Below are 15055 nucleotides of genomic sequence, written 5' to 3'. Positions count from 1 at the left end.
TAACTTGTGAAGTAGAAGTTTAACGTATGAAAAAATAAAATACAATCTCCTTTACTAGTGTACCAAATGGATATTGATAGTAGTAAACATTTTGAAGGAATTCTTTTTTCCCCAATATCTCAAGAGTAATTTTTGAAAAAATTGCACTGGTCAAATGTGTTACCTCCATGCCAAATCTTCATTTTCTTCCAACTTTGGCATTTAAGATCACTGAGTACTTACTCCATTTTTGGCTTTCCTGACTGTGCACTTTCCTGGTTTTGAGTTTTTTCCTACCCTCCTGAGTACTCCTGTCTACTTGGTGGTGTCTCTTGCTGAGGTCTCTTGCTTCCACATTTCAATTAATTGTGTCTATCTGCAAGGAATCCTTTCTTTTTCTGTACTCCTGCCTTCAAAGAACTGTCCATTCTCATGGCCTCAGCTGTGGCCTCCGTGCTGATGACTCCTTTTGGAAGAAGAGCCTTGAGCTTTGTTTGCTTCTTGGAAGCCGGCGAGTATAATGGCAAGAGTAGGGAACTAGAATTTTCCTAGCTCTGCTGCTAACAAATTGTTTGACTTTGGGCAAGTCACATTGTAAACATTAATTTCTTTATTTGTGAAATGAAGGTATTAATTTTTGATCGTCTACCTTCCTAGGTGTTGAGGCTCAAAATTAATAATGTATGGCTTTAGAGCCCTAAATCGAGATAAGGCATTGATAGATCACTATCCCTATGTATTCTTGCCCTAAATTCTTGGCTTCATCCCAGTATTATCCTGTAGAATAGCCTTAGGATAGCTCTGCTTGGATATGTTTAAATCTAACATGTCCAAAATCATCTCTTCCCCTTTCTCAAACCTTCTTTATTTCCCAACTTCCCTGTTTATTTTAGTGATATCTTCATTTTCACAGTTTCCAAGGCTAGAAACTTTGTACTCTTCTTTGATGGTTTCTTCTCTTTAACTGCAGTCTCTTTTTAAGCCCTATAATTTCTTTCCAAATGTCTCTGCTTACCTGTCTCTGTCTCTTCCATATGCCTGAATATGGATGCTAGAATAATCTTCTTATGCAGTCTCTTCCCTTTTTATTAATTGGTGTCTATAAAGTCAAATTTAAACACCTCTCCCTGGCTTCCCAGACACGCTATAATGGAATCCGCCTTCCCTAGCCAAGATTGTATCTCATTGTTCCCCATTATTAGTGTCCTACATCTTTACAGTTCCCCAGTTAATTCCCTCCCTTGTGACCTTTCACATACCTGTCCTAGCACCTCCACTCAGGTCAGATTCCTCTATATCTGTTAAACCCCTTTAGTGTCATTCTGTGTGTTGCCTACCTCTCAACTTTCAGCTAAAATTCCACCTCCTCCATGAAGTCTTTCCTTAATTTTTCAGCATCTCCTTTTTTTGATTTCCAGTTACACAATGGGCACAGAATAATTAAGTGCTGAACAACGTAGCAGTGTCTAAAAGCTTGTTAGTCTTATAGTGTCCAATTAGAGTTTAAGACCTGTGAGGATAGGAACAATATTGCAAACTTAGTGCAATGTACAGCACTTCATAAATCCTTGCTCATTAGTTACTAAAATACAAAAGTTGTAAATTCAGCCGAGTTGTTTGAAGGGGGAGCTGTGAAGGGTTCTTGAAATAAGAATGATGTGGTTGACTCTGTAACTCTGGTTAAAACCAATAAAGTCATTGAAATGATATAAATGGGAACGTGTCAAATATTTTTTGTGCAGTAATGATGTGATCATTTTATTTTAGAAGATAATTATAATGTGAAGGATGAAGAGAAGGGACATTGAAGACGAGAAATCATTGAGAAGGCTATTTTAAAAACATGTCTGGTTAAAGATAAGGATTTAACTACATCAGAGTTGAAAAAGCAGGGACAGAGTGTGAGACATTTTAGAATTCATAGAACTTGGTGACAAATTAAGTGTGAAGAAAAACTCTGGCAGTTTTTGGTTTTTTCATATTTAATTGGTCACCAAGCCCTTCTTCATTTTCCTTTCCTTTTCACTTTTCCCTAAGAAAAGATTCCTCCTCATTTTCAAGGGTAATATCTCTGTAGATTTCTTCTAATTCAACAAGTACGAGACCAAATAATTATCTTTTCTAGCCAAATCCTAGACTTTTCATGTATTCCCTATTTCATTTGTTCATAGTGAACAAAATCAGTTTTCCCCAAACCTGGAATTCTTCCATCTTTTGTACAGGTTTATCAAATTTCAATTTTTACTTTTTTTTAAAGAAAATATTCATAAAGCCTTGATTAGGAGCTCGAGTTTATATGAATTAAATGGAGGGAACAAGATAGAAAAATTTAGTTTACAAAGAAATAGTATAATCACTCATCTTGCTAGTTGCCTACAAGAGGGATATGGCTAATCTGAGTCAAGTATTCCTAGTGTTAGTATGAGGAATAAGATAGCCACACCGTGTACTGCTATGACCTAAGCTAATTTTAGCAAACAGCAATTAATTATGGAATCTGACATACTCTAGGTATTCTAATGTTTCATTTACTGTATATAAAAACTTCAGTTTCAGGGATTTGGATTAAAGGTATACAGAGTATGTATCCTTGAGGATATGCACTGATCTGTCTGTTGGAATGTAGAAAGAAAATAGAAGATTTATCTTTCTTTCTTTCTTTTTTTTATAATTTTTATTTATTTATTTTTCCCCCCAAAGCCCCAGAAGATAGGTGTATGTCATAGCTGCACATCCTTCTAGTTGCTGTATGTGGGACACGGCCTCAGCATGGCCGGAGAAGCAGTGTGTCAGTGCACGCCTGGGATCCGAACCCGGTCCGCCAGCAGCGGAGCGCGAGCACTTAACTGCTAAGCCATGGGGCCGGCCCTTTCTTTATTTCTTTTCTTTCTTTCTACCTATCTATCTGTTTATCTATCTATCTACCTATTTTTGTTTTTAAAAAGTGATTAAATTTTGCTAGTATACAAATTGACATTGACGCTCTCAGTTTGTATGTCAGATGAGTTATAAACGAAAAAGACATTCTGAGGAAAGAGTGGAGGTTGTAAATCTAGAAGGGGTTGACAGTCACACCATCACTGGTTTGCTTGCTGTATGTTGCCATGAATTACACTTTAACCTAAGCCAGGTTAAGTAGATATACAAGTTATATGATCTTAAATAGTAAAGTCTTTACAATAATTTGTAACGAGAGGTAGAGTAACCATAAATCCTTCTTACCTCAAGTTGTCAGACTTAAAGATAAATTAGAAAGTGTTTAAAATTTGCTGTTTGAGACATTGTCCTTTTCAGCAATGACGTGTAGCTTTTGGTAGTGTGATACTTAGAAAATACTTTCAGAAAAAATAAGCACAAGTTAACTCTCAGATAAACATGAGTGAGAAAGTGAACTGTTTTTTGATGGAAACTGATGCTATAGAGCAGAATCCAGCACATTTTTTCCTGTAAAGGTTCAGATAGCAAATATTTTCAGCTTTGCAGGCCATATGCTTTGTGGCATATGCTTTCTGGCAGCTGTTCAACTCTGCCATTGTACCATGAAAGTAACCATAGACAATACATAAGTGAATGGGTGTGGTTGTGTTCCAATAAAACTTTGTTAATAACAGAAACAGGTAGTAGGCTGGTTTACCAACCTTGCTGTTTATAGCTTACCAACTATAGTTTACCAACTCTTGCTGTAGTGAGAGCATTTTGAATATGTATTTTTGTTAACACTTATATGATTTTACCCATATAAATGAGTATCTGCCCACTTTAAAAAGTTTATAAAATTTTCTAATATCTGTTTAAAAATCTTCCAAATAAAGGATTTCAGTTGGTTTTCAAATCATCTGTTTAATATATCAATATAGAACATCTTCTGATTAGCTTGTGAAAACAGTTGATGTATATCAGGGAAAATATATATTTATTAGCATGTTTCAACAAAAATATTTACATAATTGGTGAATCGCATTGAAAACTTAATGTCATAGATTAGTAAACATAGCCATGGAGAACTTATTCCATTGGATTTGGGGTATCTTTGTGTGGTATTTTTTTCAAATCTGAAGCCATTAAACCAAGTATCAAAATAAACAGAACTTGAATCTTTAAGTTACTTTATAACAAAATATTAAACCAAGACTTTTAAAATTAATGAAATTTATTTGATCACATTGCTTTCACTGACATATTATCAATATTTTTAGTGAAAGATAAAAGATGTTTTCCATCCAGCAATAAATATAGGAGTTATTTTTAAAATATTGTTTATTTACATCTTATCTTTATTTTTGTGTGTTATAATTTATATAATCTACTAAATCATCAGACATGTGTATAATATAAATAAATAAATATACATATTTGGACAATGCTTGTCATTTTTTTTTCCAAAGGCAGACCACTGATCCAAATACTGTTTTAGAGATTTGGGATGAGTTTTAACCTTTGTACTACAAGTTCTCTGAATTCTTGTGTAATTTTAAAAACAGTATTTGTATAAACTGAACAGGGGACAGGTTGTTTAAATATGCTCAGACAGCTAATCTCTGATATTTGTACTTGTTCAAAATGACACCATTTCTTTTGTAACAAATTTAATCATTCTTGTAAAGATGTAGATATTTATGATTCTCACAGTCATTAAGTATTTCACTTCATGTTTTAATTCTTTGGGCAATTATTTCTCAATCAATCTCTTCATAATTGTGGCTCTAATTTAAAAATAATGTTTCCTCATTATAAAATTATAGAAATGCATAAAAAATCTTTTTTCTATGCTTTTTGTTTCAAAACAAAATTGGGTTTATTCTATCTAAATAATTTTGAAACTGGGTTATAGTATTATGGTATGTGAATTCTACCTCCCTGCTTACTGCCACCTTTCAGCCATACTTTTTTCCAGAAAGGATGTAAAAAGATCTATGTAGTTGAATAAAATGTAACAAAACAGAATAAAAGTAGCCACATTATTAAATATCTTTTGATAACATGATTTATAATGGCTTTATAATATTCCAGCTTGCAGAATACCATAATTTGTACCATAATGTATTTAATCATTTGCAATCATTAATTATTTAGTTAGTCGTCAGTTTAATTATAATAAATGAAGCTGTGATGAACATTCTTATATATAATCTATGTTTACATCACTGATTAATTCCTCTGAAAATATCTATGTGAAATTATTGGGTCAAAAACATAAACTTAGGGGCCGGCCCCCTGGCGTAGCAGTTAAGTGCGCGCGCTCCGCTGCTGGCGGCCCGGCTTCAGATGCCAGGCACTCACTGATGCACCGCTCATCAGGCCACGCTGTGGCGGCGTTCCATATAAAGTGGAGGAAGATGGGCATGGATGTTAGCCCAGGGCTCGTCTTCCTCAGCAAAAAAAGAGGAAGATTGGCATGGATGTTAGCTCAGGTCTGATCTTCCTCATAAAAAAACGAAAAAAGCAAACAAAAAAAAACCCCATAAACTTAATTGACATTCTTAGTATGTTTATGCCAAATTGCTTTATAGAAAAATTTGTGTATGTAGCTACTGGGAAAAGAAATTATTAGTTTCACTGTACAGTGTGAGAAGTAAAAGTGAGTCCCTGGATTTTTGCAAGGTTACTTAATAACTCCATTTGGATAATTTGTTTCTTGCTTGCTAAAGCTGTTTACTATGAATAAATTTATATCCATATTTTAGTCCAATCTAGGAGTATATTAGCAGTACTTATCACTAGATTGTAATTTTTTCCAGGAATGCTCAGAACTTCCATTCTCTCATATTATCCATGCTGCAGTATGCAAAACAGAGCATTCATATTTCCCTAGGCAAATATGGAAGTATTTGGATCAGAGTGAATTGGAAGAGTCTAGCATTCTCTTAATGTCTTTTAGTGAAATCCTTTGTTCACAAAGAATATCTTACCCAATGTTCAATATTGTGGTATAGAATTTACCATCTGTCAGACATCACTATGAGGGATTTACTTCTACTAAAGAGCAATTTAGACATGACTGAAACATATCTCCATGTTTTCCATTTCAGGATTTGTCTTGAACCAAACTGACATTCTTTTCATATAAACAAACAGCAGTTCATATTCATATCTCTGATTCATATCCACCACAACAGGGTGCATTGTAGCTTCCCCCCTTGCTTATTTGTAACATCTTTCTCTGACAGTGAAAAACCTGGCTCTCATCACCTTTGTTTTTGAAAGATATTTTCACCATATAGAATTCTAGGCTGACGGGGTTAATCTTTCAGTACTTTTAAAGATGTTTCTCCACTGTCTTCTTGCTTTCATTGTTTCCCATGAGAAATCTGCTGTCATCCTTATCTTTGTCCCTCAGTACATATTGTATCTTTTTTTCCCTCTGGCTACTTGTAAGGTAGTCTCTTTGTCACTGGTTTTGAGCAGTTTGATGTTTCTTGGTGTAATTTTCTTCATGTTTCTTATTTGGGGAATTTGTTGAATTTCTTGGATCTGTAACTTTGTTGTCTTCATCAAATTTGGGAATTTTTTAACCCATTATTTCTTCAAATAATTTATGTTCCCCCTCTCTCTCCTCTCCTTTGGGACTCTAATTACCTATATATTAAGCCACTTGGATTGTCCCACAGGTCATTAGTGCTCTTTCAATTTTTTAGATTCTTTTTTCTCTCTTGGTTTCCTTTTGCATGGTTTCTATTCCTGTGTCTTGAAAGTCACCAATCTTTTTTTCTGCCATTGTCTCGCCATCAATGAATTCTATCCTGTGTATTTTTCATCTCTAAAAGTTTGATTCTCTGTGCTTTTTGAAAAATATTTTCCATGTCTTGACTTAACTTTTTGAACATATGGAATATAGTTATGATAACTGATCCTTTCTTATCTGCTAGTTCAACATCTGTGCCATTTCTGGGTCAGTTTTCATTGATTGATTATTCTCTTTGTTATGGGTTGTCTTCTCCTGCTTCTTTGTATGTTTCGTAATCTTTGTTGGGATGCCAGACATAGTGAATTTTACCTTGTTAGATGCTGGGTATTTTTGGATTCTTATAGATGTTCTTGGTCTTTCCGCTGGGATGAAGTTAAGTAACTTGGAAATATTTTAATCCTTTTGAGTTTTACTTTTATGATTTGTTAAGCTGGTCTAGAACTATGCCCTGTCCAGGGCTCATTATTTCCTACCATGAAGCAAGTTCCTTCTGAACTTTCTACCCAGTGCTTCATGAATTATGAGGTTTCCCAGTCTAGCTGGTGAGAACAAGCACTGCTCTTGGTCTCAGTTATTTTCCTCACAGATGTGCATTGATCAGTACTCTGCTGAATACTCAGAGGAGACCTGCTGCAGATCTCCAAAGTTCTCTCTCTGTGCAGCTTTCTCTTCCTCATGCACTACTCTCATCTGCAACTTCTAGCTGCTTTGGTCTCAACAGATTCTTAGCTCCATCTCTTCAGCACAGGAAGTCCATTGAGCTCTGCCTGGTTCTTCCTTCCTACGCCTCAGCCTAGAAACTCTTTCAAGGTAGTAGGCAGGGGCAATTGTAAGGCTCAGCTCGTTATTTTCTCTCTTTCAAGGTTCACTGTCTTTCGTTACCTGATGTCCAGGGCCTTGCAAACCATCATTTCATATGTTTAGTCTATTTTTTGTTGGTTTCTTTCTTTCTTTTAAGTTTCAGGGAGGAGGGTAAATCCAGTCCCTGTTATCCCATCTTTGCCAGAAGAAGCCTGAGGTCCTTTACATCTTCTGTGTAGCTCTGTGTGGAATGCCCTGCTTTGGATATCTGTGGTCAACTCCCTCACCTCTTCTTTCTGTTTAGCAGTTTTTTATTGGATGCTGGACATTGCGAACATTCTATTGTTGTATCTCTGGATTTTGTTGTCTTGCATTAAAGGAGTGATGAGTTTTATTTTAGCAGTAATTTACATTATCTGTGGATCAGCTTAATCCTTTTGAGGCTTATTTTTAAGCTTTGATAGGAGAGGTTTATAGTAACTTTTACTCTAGGGCTACTTTAGCTTTACTACTAAAGGCATGACTCTTTGGAATACAACAGGTGTTCAACAAGGCCTCTTCACTCTAGCTACTTAAAAATTGCAATGTCTCCCAGGCCTGAGTGAGCTCTGGGAATTGTTCTGTTTATAGCTCTTAGTAGTTGTCCTTTGCCCAGCCTCATGGAGTCGAATCCTGCTCATGTAGAGCTTAGTATTCAGGCTGACTCAAGATGACCGGAGGTAACTTCCTGGAGCTCTTTCTTTGCATAGCTCCCTTCTATGCCATACTCTGCCCTGAAAATTGCTCTCTCTTCACCCTCCTCAAACGCTAATCTGTGTCTCCTCAACTTAGTGATACTACTGTTCCTGCTCCCTGTGTCACAGCCCAGAAAGTTCCCCAAGTCTGAAAGCTAGAGAGTTCATAGAACTCACCCTTCTCTCAGGCATCATAGTCCTTCAATACCTATTTCTAAAAACAGTTGTCTCATATATTTTTCCTAGATTTTCAGCAGAATGCAAGTCTAATACCAGTTACTCCATTATGGCCAGAAGCAGACATCTTCAGAATGATATTTTTAAGACACAATTAGGTCATGTCACTCTTCTGCTCAGAACTGTTCACTGGCTCCTCATTTCAGTCAGAGAAGAAGCCAAAATACTTACAATGGCCTGCAAGACACTGCATGATCTGGCTGCTTTGTTACCTTTCTTTCCTCATATCCTACTACTCCTCCCCCAGCTTATTCCAGTCTAGCCATACTGACTTTCTTGTTATTTCTGGAACCACTGCTTCCACCCTAGGTCTCTTGTGCCCTCTGCCTCCTTTGCTTGGGCAGTGCTTTCCTTAGATGGCCACGAGTAGCCACGTGGCTAACTCCCTCAGTTCTCCCAAGTTCTTTAGCTTCTCAATAATCATCCTATTTAAAATTGCTACCACTTCCTCACCATCTCCTCTTTTCCTCTGTTTTCCCTACACTCCTCTGATTTTTCTTTTTTCCCTTAGCATTATCCCTTCCTGACATACTGTTTTTTCTTATTTGTCATGTTCATTGTTTAATGGCCCCTTTTCCCCTTTAGACCTCAAGCCCCACAGGGCAGAGATCACTGTCTATTTTGTTCCCTATTACACGGTATGCACTCAGTACATAATTTTTTTATTACTTTGTTGGATGTTTAGTAAATTGAGCATTAAAAGTATAAATATTAGTATGCTTCTTTCTTCTCAAAAAGTTCCTTAAGCTTAAAGATTATAACCAGCAGGACTAAATTTTCCTGCCTTCATCAGTTATTATTACCCATCATTAATTGAAATGTTACATCCATGATTAAAATTTATGTGCCTTATATTTCTAATAGACTTTACTATAGTCAGGAATTTCACATTCTAATAATTATAATCAAGGTTTAAAGTCTGCCTTGAACCAACCAAAATTTTTCTTTCACATTAAAATTATAACTGTAATATGTTAATTTTTTTTTCTTTTATAGCAGAATACTTGTAACACAGTATAGAAGTCTCAGATATATTTTAATAGAAATAGCCTAACTTAGGCAAAAGTGGGAATGTTTTGGCTCTCAGAATTCCAAAAAAAAAGCTTAAATAACTGTACCAGGAAGAGTAGGGATATAGGTAGTAGTATGCTGGAGTCACTTATGTTGGCTTACAAGAGCTGATTCTGCATATCCCTTCCCAATTCCATGTTCAATGATGTCATGTTGGTAGCTTGAGGTTGACCATAGTGAGATTGTTTCCACCAGGAAGTCATCAAACACTGCAAATCAGGGCTCCTCACCCCCCACCCCCACACACACCGCCCCCCACAGTCCCCCACAGCCACTTGTTAACCCTTTATTACCACACCTCTGGATTTGAGCAGACATCAGCAACAACTGGTGTCAGGGACTCAAATGCCTCTAGAACTCCTCTTAGAAATCTGAATTCTGCCTCTCTAGAGGTTGACTTCTCTCAGGGACGATTGGCTTTCTCCATATGGTGAGATAGTTGTCCCATGATACCTCCCAGGTTTTACATACTCTGACACCACAGAGAACCTCACTTTTGCTGTTGCAGTTTGAAAAATACTAGCGAAGGTCTCTGGTTAGATGCCCACCTCTGGGCAGTCAATTCAGGGTTAGGGTAAGGGATTAGAAGGGGTTGAGGGAAATGGGGTCGTGTAAGAACTTGCATATCCCAAAGTAGTCATGTGGAGAAGAAGAGAGGGACAGTACAGAGCAGACAGTTCTATGATGAATACTGTTTGTTAAAATATAAAATTCAGCTAAATTGAAATACAAAGTAGTTCCAAACACAGCATTACATATTTGGAGTTATTTAAACATAGTTGAGAAATCATAGTTATTGTAATACTTTAAATAAAGCATCTATTTTTTAATGTGGTAGTTTAAGTCCTACAATGAATTTATTAAAATGTGCTTTTTGTTCAGGGTTTGAACTACAGTTCCGATTAGGTCCAACTTTACAGGGAAAAGCAGTTACTGTATATACAAATTACCCATTTCCTGGAGAAACATTTAATCGAGAAAAATTCCATTCCTTGGAATGGGAAAATCCAACAGAAAGAGAAGATGATTCTGATAAATACTGTAAACTTAATCTTCAACAAGCTGGATCGTTTCAGTATTACTTCCTTCAAGGGTAAGTCAGGTGTATGGTATGTGAAAAAAAGTTAATGTATTTTATAACTTGAAGTTATTAGCTTGTAAAAAGTTACTATATGAACCATGGCAGTGCAGTTTTTACAGGACTTTCTTGAGATGCAAATAGAATGTAGTTCTTCGGTTTCTAGGAAGTAATTGTAAGGCTTATTGAAGGTTCAAAGTGTTATTTTTTTTTAAGTAACAGCTTGAATACTCTAGTCTTTTCATGCAACCTGATTATAAGATGCTGTTTACTTGAGTGCCCTTGTTATCACTGATAGATTTTAGTATACTTATTTTTCCTTAGAGCAACATTATTAGATATTATATGTTGTATTATATCATTATATAGAGATTGAAAAGGATAAAACGTGACTTTTCCATTGAGTTTTATTGCAACTTTTCAAATGATTTTACGTGCTTCAAAATATATGTATAGTGAAGAAGATTCACCCTGAGCTAACATCCATTGGCAATCTTCCTCCCCCCTTTTTTTTTGCTTGAGGAAGATTAGCCCTGAGCTAATAATATCTGTGCCAGTCTTCCTCTATTTTGTATGTGGGATGCCTCCACAACATGGTTGATGAGTGGAGTAGGTCTGCGCCCAGGATCTGAACCTGTGAACCTGGGCCACCGAAGTGGAGTGCACAGAACTTTATCCACTCGTCCACGGGTCGCCCCTGTGAAATATATTTTTAAATGGGACAGTTCACTTTCCAGTTAGCGAGTCAGACTGATAGATGAGGATTTTTTTTTCCAATCATTAATTGAGAAGTTTTTGTTTGGTTTTTTCCTTAGAAATGAAAAAAGCGGTGGGGGTTACATAGTTGTGGATCCTATTTTACGTGTTGGTGCTGATAATCATGTGTTACCCTTGGACTGTGTTACTCTCCAGACATTTTTATCTAAGTGTTTGGGACCCTTTGATGAATGGGAAAGCAGACTTAGGGTTGCAAAAGAATCAGGTAATGTCAACTTTCTTTCTTTTCTTCTTTTTTAAAATAAATGTAATTATTCTCTGTGATACAGATTTCAAAGGCTTTGTTTCTCCTTTTCATTTTGTTTCTTAGTATATTTAGTAATATAAATATATAGAACCATATGAAATTGTTGATACTTGACCATTTTTAACCTACAAAAATGGCAAATTATATGGTTCAACTTAATAAATTACAGGACTCTAAGATAAAATGAGATCATTATTGTTTGACTTTACTTTGACATATAAAAAATTAGTAATAAACTATTAAGCTGTGTTAGAAAATATATTATCATTATATATAATTTTAATCCAACAAACACTGATTAACTGTCTTCCATGTAGAAGGCATGTGCTGCCATACATACCAAGAGTAAAATGAAACTTAAGTTGTATTTTACTTGTAAGTAAAGAGTAATATTAATTTGAATAATATTAAGTTGTATATAATGTAAAGAAAGAAATGAGAACTTCACTGACATAACGAAAACTGAATACAAGTGTTGTGGAACATTAGAAGTAGGGGAAAGACGTACTGATATACTGGCATAGGACGTATTTTCTACGTGTAAATATATCCATTCGACAAATATGTGTTGAACCCCTAATAGTAACTAGGGACTGTGTGTGATGTTTTCAAATATATTATCTCATTATCCCTATGTGGCATGTGAGGACACTGATATCCTGAAAGATTGAAGTAGACTTACTTAAAGTCACTTGTGGTACAGCTAGGATTTGAACCCAAGTCTTTGACTCCTTTTCTAGTAGCATGGTTGCCTTGCTATTTAGAATTCCTTAAGGAAGTTTAAACTTACATTTTGCTTAGTTTTAGGTGTTTTTTTTTCTTACAGTGGTCTTTGTTTATTTTCTTGCATTGCAGGTTACAACATGATTCATTTTACCCCATTGCAGACTCTTGGTCTATCTAGGTCATGCTACTCCCTTTCTGACCAGTTAGAGTTAAATCCTGACTTTTCAAGACCTAATAAAAAGTATACCTGGCATGATATTGGACAGCTAGTGGAAAAATTAAAAAAGGAATGGAATATTCTTTGTATTACTGATGTTGTCTACAATCATACTGGTATGAGCTTTATTAACTACTTCTATTAATTTTGATGAGAATATTATATTCTAATATTTTATTCTTCACTGTTTTATATAACATAAATTTTGAAAATACAAATGATGCTTAGATGTCCTTTAATTTAAAAATCACTTTATATAGTACCACTTTTTTTCTTTCAAAGAAAACAATTTAGTTGAAGATATAATCAATATATAAGTATTTTGCATGTGTTGATTATAAAAAACAGGAGAGTGATCTTAGGAGGGACATAATGATCACATATTTCAACTTACAGTATTAATACTTTCCAGACCAACTAATGAATCCTATATCGTAGCAGCTTTGGTACAATAGCATATATTTGAAAAAACTGAGTGGTTATTATTTAAAGAGAAAATTATTGGTAAACTCTTGGAAGTTAAATCTGGAAATTGTATCTTTTATATGTTAAAAGAGCTTATTAAAGTTAACCTGTTTTGGATCCCAAGATTCCTTACCAATATATAATTCTGTGAAATATATCAGAGCTTCCCAACTGGTGATCCTCTGGGAGATGATTGCTCCCCTCACCTGACAGAGCAACTGGACCTGGGGAAACCTCTGGCCATGATCAGCTTTCAATTTAACCCAGTGTACCTTGCAAATATTATCTTCTGTGTGTGCCATGGTGTAGAAAAGTCCAGAAACCACGGATTTACATATGTAAACAACAGGAATTCTAGGTAGTACAAAATATTTAACAATAAAAAAAATATCTGGTGTGTTATAACGTAGTTTTCCAAGGAAGATATTTAAAAGCTCTAAGATTTGGTTCATCAATATAGATAATAATCTCTAATAATAATAATAAAATATCAAAGTTAGGCAAAGAAATGGATACATTCTAAAATTTGGTGTTTCAATATGCACATGGAAACTAAGCATCAAAGTCCACGGTGAAAACTTCTTAATATCCAAGAACTCAGTATTCTTCACTTGAAAATTTGACATTATTGAAAATTATTTTGACGTCTATAATAATATTCACAGCAAATTGATCAAACCACATAATGGTATTCATTGTATGAGACAGGATATGGCTTAGGCAGCTATAACACAGAGGCAAAAAAATATAGTGACTTAAGACTGAAATTGTATTTATTTCTTATAAAAGATTAAGTAGGCATTCCAAGACTGGTATGGTGGCTCAGTAGTGATAGGGAGCTAGGTTCCTTCTTTTTCTCATTGCTCTGCTGTCTCTAACACTTTGCTTCCAACTCTTAATCAAATATGGCCGCTTCAGTTCCCAATATCACCTTCTACCCTGTGGAAATGAGGGAAGGGAAGTCATGTCTTCCTTCCTGCACATAATCTGATGTATATGTCACTTCTGCTCATATAGCGTCGGATAGGATTTTGTCTCTTGTCACACGTAGCTATGAAGAAGGCTTGCAATGTAATCTTTTGTTTGTCAGCCATGTGTACAGAGGAACCTTGATAGTTCCATTACTAAAGGAACAAAGGGAGAATAAAATTTGGGAAACGGTAACAGTCTCTGTCAGAGACTATATTTGTGGAGCATTTGAGAGATTCTATGCAGTATAAAAGAAGTGAACTTTGCTTAAGCCTTACTTGGAAAATGTTGCAGATCATAAAGTCCTTTCTGTGAAACAGGTTTTCATTAAAAAGTTACTATCCAGGGGGCTGGCCCAGTGGCATAGTGGTTAGGTTTGCACGCTCCACTTTGGCGGCCCAGGGTTCACTGGTTTGGGTCCCCTGTGCAGACTTACACACCGCTCATCAAGCCATGCTGTAGTGGCATCCCACATACAAAATAGAGGAAGATAGGCACAGGTGTTAGCTCAGCGCCGATCTTCTTCAAGCAAAAAGAGGAAGATTGGCAACAGATGTTAGCTCAGGGCCACTCTTCCTCACACACCCACACACAAAAGTTACTATCCAGGGGGAATCAACTTCCGGAATAGCAGTGTGAGGGCTTCACAGACCCTTTACCCAGCAAAACAACTATAACTGGTGAAAATTATTTTTTAAAAAACTGTTTCAAGTCTGGGAATTGTCCTAAGGGCATTCAGCATATGGAGAAGCATTTATTCAAGAAAATCTACTAACTCTCGATAAGAACAGTGAGAGTCTGTGACATTTGAACCACGACCAGCTCCTCCTTCCCCACTCTGCCCCATCTCAGAGTGATGATAGGTCTACTCCTGACAGGTGCAGCCAAGAACACAAGGCCTCCTTTCTCCCCAGCTCCCAGGATAGAGTTACAGTTGAAAGGGGCAGTCTTCCAACATTTCTCATCCTGCCCCCAGTGCTGTGTTGCAGAAACTCTCTTCCAGGCAAGAGCAGCTAAGAGGTATGGGGCTTGCTTCGTTCACCCAGCCCCCACTCATAGATGGAAAGCT

General features: G+C 36.0%; 1 protein-coding gene across 2 annotated transcripts in view; it reads left to right on the top strand.

Annotated features, from left to right (window-relative positions):
• Positions 1-15055, top strand: part of AGL (amylo-alpha-1,6-glucosidase and 4-alpha-glucanotransferase) — a 68808-nt gene that overhangs the window by 1694 nt on the left and 52059 nt on the right. For both annotated transcript variants that reach the window (XM_087446807.1, XM_087446800.1), the window contains exons 3-5: positions 10390-10600; positions 11401-11567; positions 12465-12668. In XM_087446807.1, coding sequence (XP_087302933.1) covers positions 10390-10600; positions 11401-11567; positions 12465-12668 — 582 coding nt within the window. The remainder of the gene's footprint in view (positions 1-10389; positions 10601-11400; positions 11568-12464; positions 12669-15055) is intronic.

Source organism: Ceratotherium simum, chromosome 2, assembly GCF_057802395.1.
Source record: "Ceratotherium simum simum isolate JZ-2026a chromosome 2, ASM5780239v1, whole genome shotgun sequence".
NCBI lineage: Eukaryota > Metazoa > Chordata > Mammalia > Perissodactyla > Rhinocerotidae > Ceratotherium > Ceratotherium simum.
This window is presented reverse-complemented; position numbering and strand designations above follow the sequence as displayed.